Below are 17434 nucleotides of genomic sequence, written 5' to 3'. Positions count from 1 at the left end.
ACACGTCCTTCCAGATAAGCAGATTACATTTCCTCAGAAAGGCTTGGTAACATATTGCACTAAAAAGCGGAGCTGAAAGATAAAAGTTCACTTTAACAAGCATGAAACAGATAGTGAACGCAGCTAATCCGGAAAGAGGTTTATTTGGCCACTTTTCAACCATCCTTTCCGCTTTTTCGTAGCGAGCACCGAGAAGATACGCAGCAGTAGTAGCTCCGCCCTCGGTTACTGCAGTTCCTTACAAGCGCTGGCTGCAGAGTGCACCTTGGTTGGAGACGAACTGCAAAAACACTGCACTGTAACCAGCGAACCTTTTTTTTTTTCCTCCCCGTGATCGCCATCGAGGAGTTCGCGTGTGGATTATAAGTGGGATTAATGAATGATTGTCAATATGGATTAATCATCAGATTATGGTTTGCAGAACGGACGGTGCGTCTGCACGCTGCTTCTATAATAGCTCTGCAATGTATCAAGCGCTACGGACGTCTTTACTGTCAAGTGCCCGTTGCTGGGATGCCGACAGTGAGCGGTCCTACCAGGTTCTGTTTGATAAACTTGACACTAATAAAGATGGCAAAGTGGATGTGGCTGAGTTACGAGCGGGCCTCAAAGCGATGGGGATATTTCGCCACGGTGCTGCACAGGTAACTCGAAGCAAGGGATCCAGTGCACCGCAACCCATATAAGTTTCAAGTCTTGGGGTGGATCTTTCACCATATTTCATTCTAGGAATGACATTTTGTGAGAGTGTGATTTACGCTGGCCTGACAGGTTCTAGATGTTTCCTCTTTTCTTCCTGTAGAAAATTGTGTCAAATGGAGACGAAAACAACGATGGAACTTTGGACTTCAGTGAGTTTACCAAATACCTGAAGGACCATGAGATGAAGCTCTTGCTGACTTTCAAGAGTCTGGACAGAAACAATGATGGTAAGCGACGGAGAGTCACTGAAAGCTGACCATGCCACTTGCATGATGATATTTCATGTGATCTTTCCATTTTAAATGTGTGTCAGGGCGCATTGATGCCACAGAGATCCAGCAGACTCTTGCAGAGTTGGGTATACATGTCAGCAGGGCGGAAGCCCAGAAAATTTTACAAAGGTTTGACCTTCTCTTCCATGCACTACAACCTAGGTTTTTCTAAATGCAATCGTGCACTCTCCTAACGTAAGCCGTTTTCTGTTTAAAACATGTCAAATGGACAAAAAAAAATTAAAGGTTGTGTTTTCTCAGCATGGACATCGATGGGACCATGACGGTTGACTGGAACGAGTTCAGAGAGCACTTCCTGCTGTACCCTGCCTACAACCTGGAAGAGATCATCCGCTACTGGAAGCACTCCTTGGTAAGGCTGGAACAGAAGCACTTTGTGAGGCCCATTCTAGCCCACACTCTGAGGCAACCGCAGTGGAATAAATCGCATGTCCTCCACTCCTCTTCAGTTAGATATTATGGATTTTTTTTTTCAGTTCACAATTGAGAGCAGCTCTCCCTTTATTAGGCCACAGCACCGTGTTGTGTTTCTCTCTCGGATTGTTATTGCGCTTCTTTCTAAATTGTAGTGGTCTAATGTTTGGGCTGGTTTGTTACCCATACTTCACAGAGCCTCTCTTGACAGAACCTGTTCCTGAATATTTTTCTGCATACCACATTGAAATGTGCGACAGCCGTGACTGAAGGACAGATAACCGCCTCTGCAGCCCTCTTTTTTGTTCCTCAACAGATTTGCATTAAATAGCCACAGAACAATGTTTTTTTCTCTCTTTTTGTCTAAGGCACCTTCATGCTTTAGGGAAAACATTAGCTTTGTTTATCTAAATCAGCTTAAGCATGTCAGCCAAGGGCTGATAGCTCAGTGGCCATAACTTTGTTGGCTCAAATCAAAGGGACAACTCCCTCTTATTGTTCCTCCCTCCTTTTTGTGAGCTGTTTCAAGTTTAAACTGCTAGAGCTGTGTGAAGTTCCTGGTGTATCGACTTTCCGGTTAAAACTTTACGTTCAAGGTTATGTAAATGTTGCCAGACGAGACTTTAACATAGTTGCTGCACAACTGTGAAAACAGAAAGGAGAAGTTGAGCATTGCAGATTTTAAAACATGTCTGCAACCACACAGACAGTGTTGCATGTCCCTCTCTTGCAAGAAAATGCTGTTAACTCAACAATTTAAAGGTAATTCATATTTATTTGTTGATTTGTTGTCAGCTGCAGAACCATCTGCTTAACAAAGTTCATACATTTTTAATAAGATGTAGGTAGAGGTCATCCCAGAAACCTTCATATTTCCTATTCCTGTAGGAATAGCCATCTGTGCTAAAAGTATAAATTATTTGACCCAATATGTTAGTCTAAGGTGAAAGGAAATTGTTTAGCATATCTAATGAGAATGTCTATCATAAAGTGAAAGATACTGGAATACTAGTAGCACTGTCTGCAGTGAGGCGAGTTTGAGGCTGACGTTTAGCAGCTGCCCACATTGACAAGCTGAGTTCTTTCTGAAAAGTTTTATGGTCAGAGGAGGTAAAGTTTAACTTACATTGTCAGTGTGGGAACAAGGGTGTTTGAAAGAGACAAGGTGAGTCTTTCAAAACTTAAGAACACGGTATCAACATGGCGGTGGTAGAATAATGCTGAGTTGTACTGTTGAGTTTTGTGATTGTATAGAATAATGAAGAACTTTGCGTACCTCTAAATTCTACAACTTCACCTCAAATGAACAGCTACATGACAGAAACCCAGACATAGTTGGATGTTCCAACAGAACTGTAAGACTGGTTTTGGAACTGAAATGGAGAACTGGAGTAAATACACAAGAAATTCAAACTTGTGTACTCAATTCTTGTTTTTAAATGTCTTTGAAGGTGTTTGTTGTTGTTTTTTCTGATCGTGCCCGTGTGGACAAAGGAACTGTTGTCGGGTATCTCAACTTCTAACTTGCACTGTATAAACTGCATAAACACGTGTATAAATGTACTTTAACAAGATTGTCTGTCATGGCTGACATAAACCAAATTGGTCGGTGTGTTATTCTGATCAATAATATTGTGGAAAATGCTTGTTTAACCACTAGGTGCTGGACATTGGTGAGAGTCTGTCCATCCCGGATGAGTTTACAGAGGAAGAGAAGCGGTCAGACGAGTGGTGGAAGCAGCTGGTTGCAGGTGCAGTGGCAGGTGCCGTTTCCCGCACGGGTACAGCCCCTCTGGACAGACTCAAGGTCTTCATGCAGGTTAGCGATGCTAAGTACAGAGACTGATGGAACAATAGATGTTCTGCTTACGTTAGATAAACGTGTGTATTTATGCTACAGGTTCACTCGTCCGCAGCTAACAAGATAAGCCTGATTGGAGGGTTCAGACAGATGATTGTAGAAGGAGGTCTGATATCACTGTGGAGAGGAAACGGGATCAACGTTTTAAAGATTGCGCCTGAGACTGCAATCAAATTCATGGCATACGAACAAGTTCAGGCCCACATCTTAAAACATATTTGTAACTATATTTATAGACACATATGACATTTAGTGGTTACATCGACTTTTGTTTTTTTTCTGCTGCAGTATAAGAAGTTGTTAACTTCAGAGGGAACGAAGATAGAGACTCATAAGAGGTTCATGGCGGGGTCCATGGCAGGGGCCACAGCACAAACAGCCATCTACCCAATGGAGGTATGAGCCACTGCTTTGTCATACCGCCATTCGAGATCTTTCACTCTTTAGTTGTTTTATTCTAAAAGAAGAACATGTATCCATAAATCTTTCCCCCTTCTTCTGCTTTTTGTTAAGGTTTTAAAGACTCGGTTGACCTTGAGGAAAACTGGCCAGTACGCAGGAATGTTTGACTGTGCCAAGAAGATCCTGAGGAAAGAAGGCGTCATTGCTTTTTATAAGGGCTACATTCCAAACTTAATTGGCATTATTCCCTATGCTGGGATAGACCTCGCTGTTTATGAGGTGTGTGCAGTCTCGTATGTCTAGATGGATAACAATCTGAGAAAAACAAAGGTCAGTTGTTTCATTTAGTGCTGCAAGTTAAGCGTTTTTGTTCTCCCATGTATCAGACTTTGAAGAACACTTGGTTGTCACATCACACCAAAGATTCGGCCAACCCTGGAGTTCTGGTGTTGCTGGGCTGCGGGACCATCTCCTGCACATGTGGCCAGCTCGCTAGCTACCCTCTGGCACTGATACGCACACGGATGCAGGCGCAAGGTAAACACCAATCTGCCATGTGATAGGGGTAAAGATGAAAATGGAAACATCTACTAACAAGTAGATTGTTAGTCTACAATCTACTTGTTACTTGTATACTCTTGTTGCATTACTTCTCAGCACTTTTATTCAACATCTGAAAAATGTTAGAGTGGAAATACCATATGCCACTGGCACAATTATTGGTGCTTATAACTACTTATTTTTTTAAATGACTGAAGCATTTTTTAAATTCATGCTCATTTTTTTAAGTAATAAATAATCTTTGACTTCCTCTAACCATGGAGTGAGAGGCCCATTTGTCATTGCCACTGGCCACTCAGCTAGATAATGACCCGTATTTATCTTGCCACCACACAGAGTGAGCAGGATGGCATGAGAGATAAAGAAAAATAAACATCCAATGCTCATTTAGCAGCAGCAAAAAGTGACCTCATTGGACTATCAAGTCTCCTTAAGATATCATTTACAAGCCAAATGATTGTTTGGGATGAATGACCTTTGGCCCTCTTAGGAGGTTGTGCTAAAAGGAATGGTCAGTGATTCCTTTTTGTTGAAAGCTTCACACTTGTGAAATTGTAGAGGAGAAAAGTGTACAAGCTCCTTCTCACAGCCATACATCAGATTATTAACAGCAGCGGTGCTAATAATTATTGCAGATGTGCTTTTGTGTGAGATCATTCTGCTGCGGTAAAGGACGGATTCATTTTAAAGCTTTTTAAACATCTTGACTGTGAGCACCATTAAATGTGACCATCGCTGTAATACTTTCCTGAGCAAGCAAGTTGTTTACATTGGGTCAAACCTTTTTAAAGATACCCAAATATTTTATGCAAACTTCAAACAAAAGAGCTGCACTAGAGACGTGCAGCCATTCTCTGTTCAGGACATTGATATATTAAATTGAACAATTTAGAATGTTATCCATTGTTTTCTGGCAATTTATTTGTGTTTTTATTTTATCTGTAAATACATCAACTATGTTTCTTCATTTCTATTATCCTTAATTATAATTTACCTATTTGTGTCAGCAATGCTACTTTTAGTTTTTTATTTTTATTATTAATGTAGGATAGTAAAAAAAATGGACAGAAAAGTTGTTTTAAACCTGAAAACTATCAGTTTAATTTGTTACACAATGATCCTCTAGCTAGCTTAATGGCACAAACAAATGATTTAACATTGCAAAGCTTACACAGACCATTGTCGTCATTGGAGTATGATTTGTTCTATCTTTACTTAACCAAAATATTTTCTAATGTAAACTCACTATCTGAAAACATTCTTTTACTGTCTCTCTGTTTTTTCTTTTTTGTATGATTCCCTGTAAAGCCAGTTGTCTCTTAAATATGACAGATTATTACTGATGATTAGAACCAAATCTCTTGCTTTTAAGCAAACTACTAAATAAAAGATCAGAAGTGCAACACAAACTTACTTGAAATAGGGTACAAAATGTACAGTAGGAATTGATGCATCATGGGTAAGAAATATCCCATGGGAGATGGCAACATCACGATTTCCTCTCTCCATCTGTTTGTTTTTTCCGTTCTTGTAGGGAGATGCAGAAGTAGTGTCTGCTTATCTGTTTGGGAATTCCTTATTTAAACATACTGTATGTCCCTTCATGAAAAGATTTAATGAACAGTCTTATTGTAAACCACCTTTTACATTGTCGTAAACTCTAAAACAACTGACAACATCATACAACGGCTCAGCTCACCATAAACTGTTATAAACTTGCTTAGCACACCCACCGGTGTGGTAAAACCTCCCAGTGTAACTCTCAGATAGATGACAGGCAGCAATGCTGCTCTCATGTGTGCTTCATTTCCTTTCTTTGCAGCGTCCCTGGATGTGTCAGACCAGCCCTCCATGAGTTCTCTGCTGAGGACTATTGTCGCCAAAGATGGTTTCTTTGGCCTCTACCGGGGCATCCTGCCAAATTTCATGAAAGTCATTCCAGCTGTCAGCATTAGCTATGTGGTTTACGAGTACATGAAGACTGGCTTGGGGCTCTCAAAATGACAATTGCGAGCTGCAGAGGAAGAACACTCAAAGTATTTGTTAGACTTGAAAACAAACAAATCTCCATAACATACAGCGCATGACTTTATCAGTTCACTGAATGGAAAGCTGTTTGTATGTTTTAAGAATTGCCTGCCAGTAGTGTTTTAATCAATTGTGGTGCGCATGCTTTATTTTTAGTCTTAAGGTTGCACATTTCACACTCCCTTACACACAGTCCACAAACAATGCTTGACAAAGAAAATTTCTGTAGATTAAAAAACACCTAGTAAATGGTCTTATTCATGAGACTTTTTTTTTTTTTTGGTTCTGATGAAACAAAAAAATGAGACGCAATGTGATTATCTGTTTTTTATATATTTTTATTTATATTTTATCTATATATAAAGAGAGAGAAGAAAATATTTTCTCCAGGAAAAGTTGGATTGTATCCTAAGCTACGCTTACACTAAGTTTGTTTAAATGTGCACATGTCCACACACTGGAGATCTAATTTCTCACTTTTACGTTTAAAAACACACCACCTACTAAGGACATCAGTTTCAGACAAGCAGGGCTCCAACCAGCAGCTGTCAGCTAAACAGAACTAGGCCTCAAAAATCCACACCTATAAACACTGGAACTGAGTGTGCATAATGACACACTTCTCGTGCAATGTGAAATCCTGTGTATTTCATAGTTATTTACATGTGCCTTACAGCCTCGTGATGCAAACCTCGGAGATGAGTTTTTTAGCTATAACTGTATTTATGTACTGTATATCTAAATGTTTTCAGGTATGCTTATTTATTGGAGTGAATGACAAAAACTGTTAATAGACTGAAAAACCTGTAAAGATCAAACTGTGTCTCGTGTCTCTTATTTTCAATCAGAAAAACTGTAAGCATGCACAGCAGGGATAGCTTTTTGTTATCTCAGTGAGCTAAAATATGAATAGTGATTTTTTTAAAATATTTTTTTAAAGCAAACATGACAGTATTATCTCTTTATGGTTTCAGGGTTTAGAGTGCATCAACAGTTAGCAGTTTTAAGGTCAATCAAGAAGATTTTCCATACAAATGTAAGGTTTGCTTTTATTAGAATACTGTACTGTAATGTTGGCATACCAAAATATAAGAGAACATTTTAATTTCTGTTAGCTATCTTAAACTGAAAAAAGACACTTTTTAATCTGTTGACAGAGAATGCTAATCTGAGAGTAAGAAATGAGTAATAGGTCAGTTTGGAAGATTTTGTGTACAGCTCTGGTTGCTCTCTCTAAGATGTGATTACTGTGCAACATTTTATGATTAATTTAAACAGTTTACAGTGCATTCTGTCACATTTTATTCATTTTAATTTTATTGTTTCTTCCCTAACCCCCTACATTTCCGTGTATTAGCTATTTTTTGTAACATGAATTTAACTTAATGGAAATATAGCTTACTAGGCTTGAATAAGAAAATGTTTTTTTTTTTTCTTTGTTATTTCCCAGTCTGACAGCGTTTCAAAGGGCTGCTGTTTTCACTCCTCAGACTAAGTGAATGGTTTTTTTTTTTGGTGGACTGAGTTGGACTTACCAAAATGTAAACAAGATTGCATATTTATTTTTTGTGGAATGTTAAAGTTGATAAAAAACCAGGAGACTGGTTTTTATCTAAAATATTGTAAACCATAGGAAGAAAAGTTTTGGACTTTGTAACAGAACAATATCACTTGCATAAAAGCTTTATATTGCATGGAGACATGTAATTAAGAGTAAATAAATGTGGTGGAGTTGAAAGAGTGTTTCCCCCTGATGTGTTATCTTTAGAGCGTTGGTTCTAAAGCTGGATGGAGTAGAAATCATGAAGCAATTACACCCAAAAGTGTCATCTTGGCACATTTTCTGTCTTATCAGACCTGATGAGTAACAAGCAGTGAGTCGGTGAAGAGATATAAGTATGAGCTCACCAGTAAGCCACAATTACATTTTTACTTAAAATAAAAGCATGCACCAATTATCTTATGTCCTGTTTTAACAAAACACATTTTATTTTGTCAGTTTGAAATAGAATTTAAAATTTGAGATATTAGTTTATGACAACACCCAGGTTTCAATTATATCAGTGAGTCGACTGGGCATAATTTTCTCCTGTTGACTGCAGAAAAAACAGAAGTCACCATTTATGGCCTTAAAATTGAAAGGTTAAAAATCAGTTCTGTAGAGAACAGACCCGTTCTTTATCCATGCAGATTTATAATTACCAAATGACACAAAGGCATCTATAAAAGACATTTGTTTGCTGCAGGTTGCATGTAGAGAAGTATTCACTGTCTGCAGTATATTCAAGTGCTAGAAAGTTATTTTTCTTACACTTGTGAGCATCGTATCCAGGCAACATATCATGGTTTGCATGTAACAATTTCTGTCAAAGGCAGAAAACCTAAAGGTTTAAAATAATGTACTTGGAAGCTGCACAAGTGATTTCCTGTGCAACATGCGTTCTCGCTGCTGATTGGTTAACCGTCAAGCTCCTTTTTTGTCCTACGCGCTAGCCGTAGTTGGGGCACCGCTCTGCTTCGCTGCAGTTGTGGATGGAGGGTTAACCAGAGCAGAACAGGGGCACATATTCCTCCTGCAATACCGAGAAGCAGCTGCTGGTGTCGGTGAGTGTCTGACTTCTGCTGCGGCTACCCGGCGAACCGCTGGTTCTTTTAGTTACTGTGAGTTTTCTTCCGTCCGCGCTGATAAAACGAGTTGCCTGTGTGTTGTCGCTGACGGTTAGCTAGCTGACTTTGACTACAGCTAAAAATATTCCGTCGGAGTGAGCTGAGGAGGCGGGAGGGCACAGCTGAACATCCAGCAGTGAAACTCCACGGGCTGCCAGGATGGGAGGCTTTCTTTCAACTTTTTGATCCAGTTCAGAGAATTTAATCTGTCGATCTTGCATCCGATGGGGTTTGAGTGGCGGTGCTGTGTGGGAGATCGTGTGTGTTTAAGAAAAACTGTTTATTTGTTGTGGGATCTGCTCAAACGAGTCCAAGTTCACAGACACAGCAAACAGGCTGTGAGCCACGGTAACCCGCCTTTATCTGTCTGGACTCTCTGTAAGCCCTTTAACCTTTCTGCAAAGCCCTTGAGCCTTTACTCTGCCAACTGTTGATCGGCATAAGATGTGTCTGTGTTTCCTTTATTTCCGCCCGTAAAGCATTGCTGTAAGTGTACTGATGCGACCTGGGCGCCGAGGGAAGCTGTCTCTGCTTGTCAGGTACTACTGTCATCGCATTCTTTTGAGAATACCAGCAGGGCTGTGAACTGGCAGTCTCCGGGTCTGATATCATGTTTGGTATCTATCTGTCAGTGTTATGTTTCAAGCAATGGGGCTGACTGGCAACTGACAAAGATAAAAACACCCTAGTAGTTTGAGATTGCTTCTTAGCAAGTTTACAAAACTTACTTGTTCACAGTTTCCTGTTTCCAAACGTGAATGATCTCATTTGGATTTATTGAGTCAAACACCAAAGCAGCACATAACTACAATAGTGGTGGAAAATAAAAATAAAGAAGTGTAAAAGTACACAAAGTGTTAATAATTTGTTGAATGACCTTTCACTGTAATTAAAGCTGCAAGTCTTTAGTGGTCTCTACCACATTGGGAGACTGACATTTTCCCCATCAAGCTTAGATTTATTTAAATTGACTTGAACTTTGTTGTTTTATGTCTCATATGTAAAATGACTGAATATGAGATATTTATGTATATGTATATTTGTGTTAATGCTGTCATACTGTGAAACTGTTTGTTTTTTTCTCTCAAGGTCATCATTCCATGATATCTCTTATGGTCCCATAGCCGTTCATAATCTCTGATTGTTGACTTTTCCACTACACAGAGAATGATCGCTATTATACGCCGTGACAGCAAAACCATAGATCTGTCTCCACAGGATGAGACTGCATAACTAATAGCTTGATCATTCCCACAAAAGCTTTGTGTAGTGAGTGAAAGTCTGGAATGTTTTCAAAGGCAAAATCAAACCCTGCGGCATATTAGTTCACAGAATAAAACCTAGAGAGGCAGAAGTGGATGACTAATGTGGTATTAGACCTTTTGTGCTCCTTGCGAAATAGTTGAAGGGAGTAACTACAGCACTCACCTGCTTTTTAATTTAGTTGCAACAAGTCCTGATTGCTTTCATTTTTCTTTGTAATCTCGCATTTTTGTTATAATTTTAAGAAATGTATCTTATCGTTTCTTTGTAGACCATATGAAGTGAAGTCATAAGAAATGGATGTATTTATACCACGAGACCATAACTTGCTACCATAAGATAATTTAAAAGTTTTATCTCATTCATCTCAGAATAGTAATATTCCAGCCTGACTAAATCAATCAGTCAATCAATCAAATTTTATTTGTATAGCACATTTCAGCAGCAAGGCATTTCGAAGTGCTTTACATCATATCAAACACAGAAACACAACGCAACATAGAATCAATAATCAAAACACAGCAGTGTCAAGTTCCATCAATAAATTTGTAATTGACTACATTTCAACTAAACCAGTAATTAGGGATGCAACTAATGATTATTTTAGAAACTGATTTTTCTGACAGTTTTTTAACAAAGAAAATAGTTACATTCTACAGATTTTTTATTTAACCAATCAAACCTTTTTGATACAACATTACAAATGCATTCAAATATGAAAATAAAGAAATAATTCAGTTCTTCTTTTGTAACTAAAAAATAAACATTTTATTGCCTAAAATGCTGTAACACAGCATTCCTTTAGTGAATTTGAACCGGCTGAATATAAAGATTTGAAATTCAAAATGACTTACTGCTCGCTCTGAATGTTTTTTTTTTTTTTTTTTGCAGCATATGGAATGTTTTTGAGTCCATATACTCCAGTTAGCAGTTAATCGATTAACTTAGTTGATTATTTCATTTATTGATTTATCACGATTAATCTGATTCATCGTTTCAACCTTAGATATAATTTTCCAGCCGCTCCATTTAGTTTCTTATTTTAATTCTGCGGATTCCTACTAAAATAAATAGTCTTGCTTCTCCAGTGGCACGCTGAGTAGTGAGGCACCATGGGTAACACAAGTGACCGAGTGTCTGGAGATCGCCATGGGAAAGCCCATCGCTTCGACAGCAGCGGCAGCCACAAGGACCAGGAGTCCAGCAGCAAGATGGTGGATAGCACAGACGACCCCAACGTCTTTAACACACATGGACCTGAGTCAAAGGTATACGCCCAATGATGTGTTCAGAATCTTGGTTTTTTTTTGTTGTTGTTGTTTTTCTTATACATGATTTACATTTCAGATTTCAAACTATCTCTTTACAACAACACAGCATCCAGATGTGTTTGTTTTTAGTCTTCAGGAGACAAAGAATTCACCCCCGATCTGGATGACCTGGTTAAAACCGGTCCTCAAGCTCGACCCACTGTTATTCGCTGGGCTGGCGGGGGTAAAGAAGTCTATATAGCTGGTTCCTTCAATAACTGGAGCAACAAGATACCCCTAAATAAGAGGTGAAGAGGATTAATTAGCTCTAGTTGTCTCACTTTGTTTTATTGGAATCAATCTTGGGGTGACATTTTTCATCAGTGCCATATATAGATTTTATTCACCTAAGGAGAAACTCTGGCGTAGAACTGATGTTCCTATTTTTCCCTTTTCTTTTCTGTCTTTAAAGCCACAATGACTTTGTAGCCATTCTGGACCTGCCTGAAGGAGAGCACCAGTACAAGTTTTTTGTAGATGGACAGTGGCTCCATGATCCCTCTGAGGTACAGCAGCATTGCTGTTTGTGCTCATGTCCTTGCAACAAACTTGCACATTTATTCTGCAAGTTTTCAGTTTTTCATCAGACCTAGTTGGCCCACTTTGCATTTTAAAATTGATCAGAAATACGAACCTGGGGGAGGGAGAGAAAGCTTCAAATGTTTAAAGAAATAGTTTTTACCTGCCGTGAACTTGAATGAAGTAATTTCAGATTAAAGGCGATTGCAATGACTTGTTTGTATCCAGTAAGGAAGGAAGTGAATTAACGTTATTTTCTTTAGTTCGTCTGTTTTGGATGAACAGTCATCTGTTCATCCAAAAAGAACAGTCATCTGTTCTTTTTGGATGTAATGTTCGTTTTACTCATTTGCATCCTCAAGACAACAACACAGAGGCCTAATTCATGACTCCAGCACATTTTCAGGAGGTCATAACCCAAAGAAATGCTATTTTATTGCATTAGAATCCAGTTATGGGTTGTTTTGGTGGGTCAGGCGGGAGCAGAAAGCAGCAGAAAATCTGTTGTGCCTTCACAAAGCCATGGTGTTTAAATGTAACTAAATCGTTAGTACAGAGTAAATGTTGCTTATTTAGGCTCATATTTGACGGCCCACTAAACTCTGTTCTAATGAGCTGAGAAAGACAAACAGAGAGGTGTCCAGGTTTGCTGCTTCTGTTTTGTCACCTCCACGTGTTTAATCGCCTAACATTGCCACCTGACCCAGCAGGACAAAGCCCTTTGTGTTGATAAATAGGAATGTGAAATTAAACCCTGAGCACAGTGTGCACCATAGTTGTGTATCTAGTGTGGTGAGGAGAGGTGGATATTTGGCAGCACTCTTTGTAATACGTCAAACATGCAATAATAGTGAAAGAATAATGACAGAAATGTATGTGATCTTATTTTAGAAAGACTTTCGGGTTGATTAATTCTTGTTTGTATTTTATTATAAGATGGCATAATAAAACCCACAGCATCACAGGTCCTCCATCCTACCCAACAGTGAGGGCGAGGGGATTTTTATTCATAAATTGATCCTTTGCTTCACACCACCACACACACTTGTGGTGTTTTTCTGCTAAAAGGTTTATTCTTATTTCCTTCCCACAAAACTGTTAAAACCTTAGTTGTTTAAAGAAAATTATACATTTGTATTTGTGCTGGACAGATTTTGTTTTTTCTGGTATGCCCTGAAAATAATCATCTGTGATTTAGATAACGAGATGAATTTAGGTCTTTATTCAGGGTTTTTTTTTGTCACAGCTCCAGTTGTTTTAAACTTTTTAATCATTACTCTGACTGTAGATGTATACAGATTTAGACGAGTGACGAAATTTCTCATGGCCTTTCCCCAAATTATGAGAATCAACACAGATCCTATTTGAATGGCATGTTTTCTCTTCTTTCCCATATTGAAGAGGGGCTGAGAGACCTTTTGTCTCACTATATCAGGGAAACTGGAAGTCAACATTTACTAATTAGACGCTGGGACTGACATAGGATTAAATAATAAGTTAAAGTAATGCCTCAGTTATTTTTGCTGTATTGGGATGTATAGGCGTTTCCTTTAATTTGGCACTGATCTGGTCTAAACAGATATTTTTTATAGTTTAATTAAAAGGTTTCCAAGGTTAGATTATGCTGTTGTAATAAAAAGGTGTATTTATGGTTTGTGCGTTTCTCTTTCTGGGGTAACGGATAACTGTGAAGTGTATTCATCATTCTGATTGTACTGTACTGATCCATTGGGCTCACAGTATGTAAACTAATTACTGACTAAGCCTCTACAAACTGACCACAGTGTATTTGTTTACCACATGAACTTGCTGCTTTGCATGCACTTCTGATTCTGAGTCTCTGGCGTTACTTAATTCTGCTGTTTGAATCTGTTTAGCTTAGAAATGGCGCAGCTTAAAAACTGCTTGTTTATGATCTGCGTTGCAGCCAGTGGTAACAAGCCAGCTGGGCACCGTCAACAACCTGATCACTGTGAAGAAGTCGGACTTTGAGGTGTTTGACGCCCTGCAGGTCGACTCTCTGGAGTGCTCCGACACTTCAGGTAAGCCTGCTCTCAGAAGGTCGCTTCCTCTTACGCTGTTTTTAATTGTCTCAAGCACAGGTAACAATCAGATACCATTCTTTTATTTATTTATTTTTTTATGTTTGTGTTGTATCTTCATAGACTTGTCCAGCTCCCCTCCAGGACCTTACGGCCAGGAACAGTACAGCTTTAGACCAGAAGAGCACTTCAAAGCGCCGCCCATCCTCCCTCCTCACCTGCTTCAAGTTATTCTCAACAAAGACACCAATATATCGGTCAGTGTCTTCACTGGTCTCAGTCTTGCCTCTCCACACGTTGGATACTCGACCTGACCTCTTCCAGCTTCTGAACTAATGATTTTCTTTGTCATCTTTCTTTCTCTGTCTCCTTCAGTGTGATCCTGCCCTGCTGCCTGAACCCAACCATGTCATGCTTAATCACCTTTATGCTCTTTCAATAAAGGTAGGTTTACTAGCAGCTAAGTTTGATATTATATGAAATATTACACTCAATGTTATTTTCTCTGATGGTGTTGCTTCAATTAAACCAGAACTGTCGTTTCTCTTTCTGTTGTGACTGTCTTAAATTAAACAGAGTGGCTCGCGAAAATATTCATGTTAGAAACCCAAAGCTTTAATGTATTTTATGTGATTTTATGTGATTCACTAACCCAACGCTTATTTTTTGAAAATTTCTAAACATCAACATTGACCATTTTCAAGTGGATATACAGTTTTATATTTTATTTATTTAGCCAGCTATAAGCTATGGCGGCTTATGTTACTTTATGCTCTGAATAAAATCCAACCTATACTCCATTCCATTCTAAACATTGAATGTGGAAAAATAAACATGGAAATAAATAAATGTGGAAAAATTATTTTGGATATATAATTTTTATTTTTTGAATAATTCTTAGAATTTATTCAAATCAAATTTGTGTTATTTTATGCTGCTATCATGTTGGAAATAAATAAAATTTAAAGAAAAAGAAAAATTGGTGTCAGAAAAAAATTTGCCAAAAATGTTTTTCCTATTGAACCAAATCAAAAATGTTAGAAACCATAGTATAGTTTTACTTGGTTTATCACATAAAATCTCAATAAAACCTAACAACGTTTTTTGTTACAGTGTGACAAAAGGTGAAAAAGAGGGCTATGGATTCTTCTCCGTTTATGATTGCTATTTTAAAAACAATTAGTGTCTTTGCGCCATTTTGTCTTGGGTGCTGCTACATAAAATTCTTCAGTCGTTACTTGTTTTCTCTTGGCTTTAACCTGATACAGTTTTCCCTTAACGTGTTTTCTCCCCGTGTGCAGGACGGAGTGATGGTCCTCAGTGCTACCCACAGATACAAGAAGAAATACGTCACCTCTTTGCTTTACAAGCCCATCTAGGCTGCCGCTCATGTGCCCTAGAGTTCTTTCTTTTTAAGAGAGAAGCATGTTTGACTCCAGCTGCTTTTGTTGACTCTTTTTTATCGCGTTTGGCCGAGTCTTGCAGCGAAACACTTTTACAAGCAATTTTAGCACCGGTCGCTCTGAGTGAGACTGCACTTCTGTCTACAATAGGGCTCTGTACGAAAGTAGAAGTGTGTTTGTTTTGGGTTTCAGGGAGAGATTACCGTACTGTGGCTTTAAATCCTAATGACTACACGTGAGACTGAATCAGTCGCAGCATGTTGAGATTGTTTTTCCATCTTGGTTTGCAAAAAAAAGAAGAAAAAAAAAATCTTGTAACTTTTGTGAGGCAGATAACTCGTGAAGATCTGTGGTGGGATGTTAGTGAGGAGCGTCAGCTTCCAAACGGTTACCTCTGCATGCTTTATCTGACTGTGTTACAGTCCCCTACAATCCCCGACCCCCCATTCCTGCATGCAGAATGAGGGACAGACCCTCTCCACTGTTTTAACCTGAGTGAGATAATGCGCCTTAAAAGCAGCTCAAAGAACTGGAGGCACGACTTTCTGCTTTGATCTACTTCGCGGTGGAGTCTACTGTATCTCCTAGACCGACCTGAAAACAAAGAATCGATTTCAGTTTCCCTAGCAAAATGGTTTCTGTACACTGTGTTGTAAAAGTATTCATACTCTTTGAGTTTTTCTTTCACTGCAGCTACAAACTTTAATTAATTTTGGTGGGGATGTATGTGAGAGACCACACCAAATCTCGGGAGCTCCTCCCAAGTTACAAAGAGCCTTTTTGTCTTTTAATGCTCTCGTTTCATGTACTGTTGGTTCAGATGGATGGCCATTCCTTGGTATGGTTATGTAGTTTAAGAGTGTAAGAATTTTTATTTATCAGATAACGGATTGAACAGAGCTCTGTGAGATGTTCAAAGCGTGGGATGTTATGTAACTGAGCTTTGCTTTAAATGTTTTACAACTTTATCCCTTCACTAAGTTCCTCCAACAAACCTTCATACTGAGATTAACCAAATAGGTCAATTCTCAAAGCAATTGATAGTAAAGTGTTTTATTCAGGGGTATCAAAGTAAAGGGGTCATGCTTCAAACTTTAGTTAGTAACCAAATTTGAATAGCGTTTGTAATTTTCCTTTCAGAATTTTGCAGTACTTTGTGTTGATCTCAGATAAAAAAAATCCCAATGGAGAAAAAGTTCAAGGGGTCTGAATACTTTTTGAAAAAAATTGGAGCCGCTAAGCCGGAAAAACTCCGTGAACCGATGGAGAATATTGTTGAATAGCCCGTGTTCAATTTCTGTTGTTGCCTTTAAGCAGATGAGATTGTGAGCACTTTACCATCCTGTGAGCAGGGGTGTTGATGTGATCGTGTAACTATGCAGCAGCACACAACTCTTGCTCTTTAGCTTCTCTGATTAAATGTATGCTTGTGTTAGATTTACTAAATAGTTCTATTTACCAAACATGAATGTACTGTCTTTTTGTTGCATGTAGAGGAAACGTGTCAGCAGGCTTCTCTTTTTAATACCTATAGCTTGGGAGGACACGTCCAGAAAGTGATCACCACATGTACTGAGGGGGCTGTGATGACTAGTAGCTGCCATAGAGTTAAATGTACATTTTGTTCACTTGTGTGTTCATGAAAATATTTAAGTGTTTTTATTTTTATTTGGTGTGCTGCTCTTTGGGCTGAATTAATTGTGTGCACATTTAAAAAAAAAAAAAAAAAGGGACTCTAAAACCCTGTCAGTGTTCACATAGCAAGCTGAAAGCATTTTGTTAATGTTGAGCCTGCCTGCGACATTGCGTCCATTGCATTCATAAGGCTCAGAGAACCGATGAGGCAGTTTCAAGAAGTGCCGCGAACACAGAGTTTTAAAACTAAAGCCAAAACTTGAATATTTTTGCAGCCCTATTGTGAATGTTGCAAATAAAGATTGGACACTGATTGTAATCCAATTTCTGATGC

The 17434-nt window shown here is 38.7% G+C and overlaps 2 protein-coding genes across 5 annotated transcripts; both read left to right on the top strand.

Moving 5' to 3' along the window:
- On the top strand, positions 1-8002 carry LOC116722213 (calcium-binding mitochondrial carrier protein SCaMC-1-like). The gene is made up of 10 exons (XM_032566412.1): positions 1-644; positions 803-929; positions 1016-1103; positions 1236-1347; positions 3070-3228; positions 3310-3462; positions 3559-3666; positions 3784-3951; positions 4059-4209; positions 6056-8002. The coding sequence occupies exons 1-10, from the start codon at positions 411-413 to the stop codon at positions 6235-6237; spliced, it is 1482 nt and encodes a 493-aa protein (XP_032422303.1). The 5' UTR covers positions 1-410; the 3' UTR covers positions 6238-8002.
- Positions 8003-8736: 734 nt separating this feature from the next.
- Positions 8737-17419, top strand: prkab2 (protein kinase, AMP-activated, beta 2 non-catalytic subunit). Of its 4 annotated transcripts, none has more exons than XM_032565600.1 (9): positions 8749-8865; positions 9408-9467; positions 11280-11459; positions 11592-11749; positions 11914-12007; positions 13948-14062; positions 14186-14319; positions 14438-14506; positions 15364-17419. In XM_032565600.1, exons 3-9 carry the CDS (start codon positions 11304-11306, stop codon positions 15439-15441), a joined length of 804 nt encoding a protein of 267 aa, XP_032421491.1. In that variant the 5' UTR covers positions 8749-8865; positions 9408-9467; positions 11280-11303; the 3' UTR covers positions 15442-17419. The 4 variants fall into 4 exon arrangements, with proteins under 4 accessions (XP_032421490.1, XP_032421491.1, XP_032421493.1 ...); XM_032565601.1 differs by lacking the exon at positions 8749-8865 and adding an exon at positions 8932-9306; XM_032565599.1 differs by lacking the exon at positions 9408-9467 and having other exon boundaries at positions 8737-8865.
- The last annotated feature ends 15 nt before the right edge of the window (positions 17420-17434 follow it).

This window comes from Xiphophorus hellerii, chromosome 6, assembly GCF_003331165.1.
Source record: "Xiphophorus hellerii strain 12219 chromosome 6, Xiphophorus_hellerii-4.1, whole genome shotgun sequence".
Taxonomy (NCBI): Eukaryota; Metazoa; Chordata; class Actinopteri; order Cyprinodontiformes; family Poeciliidae; genus Xiphophorus; species Xiphophorus hellerii.
Note: the sequence above shows the minus strand (reverse complement) of the source record. Positions and strands in the feature narration are given on the sequence as shown.

Excerpts from the sequence above, each read along its gene's own strand:
- LOC116722213 (XM_032566412.1), top strand. The coding sequence starts at position 411 with ATGGTTTGCAGAACGGACGGTGCGTCTGCACGCTGCTTCTATAATAGC. Across the intron at positions 1,348-3,069 it reads GCTACTGGAAGCACTCCTTG|GTGCTGGACATTGGTGAGAG; the intron begins GTAAGGCTGGAA and ends TTTAACCACTAG. Across the intron at positions 3,952-4,058 it reads TAGACCTCGCTGTTTATGAG|ACTTTGAAGAACACTTGGTT; the intron begins GTGTGTGCAGTC and ends CCCATGTATCAG.
- prkab2 (XM_032565599.1), top strand. The coding sequence starts at position 11,304 with ATGGGTAACACAAGTGACCGAGTGTCTGGAGATCGCCATGGGAAAGCC. Across the intron at positions 11,460-11,591 it reads CACATGGACCTGAGTCAAAG|TCTTCAGGAGACAAAGAATT; the intron begins GTATACGCCCAA and ends GTTTGTTTTTAG. Across the intron at positions 11,750-11,913 it reads AAGATACCCCTAAATAAGAG|CCACAATGACTTTGTAGCCA; the intron begins GTGAAGAGGATT and ends CTGTCTTTAAAG.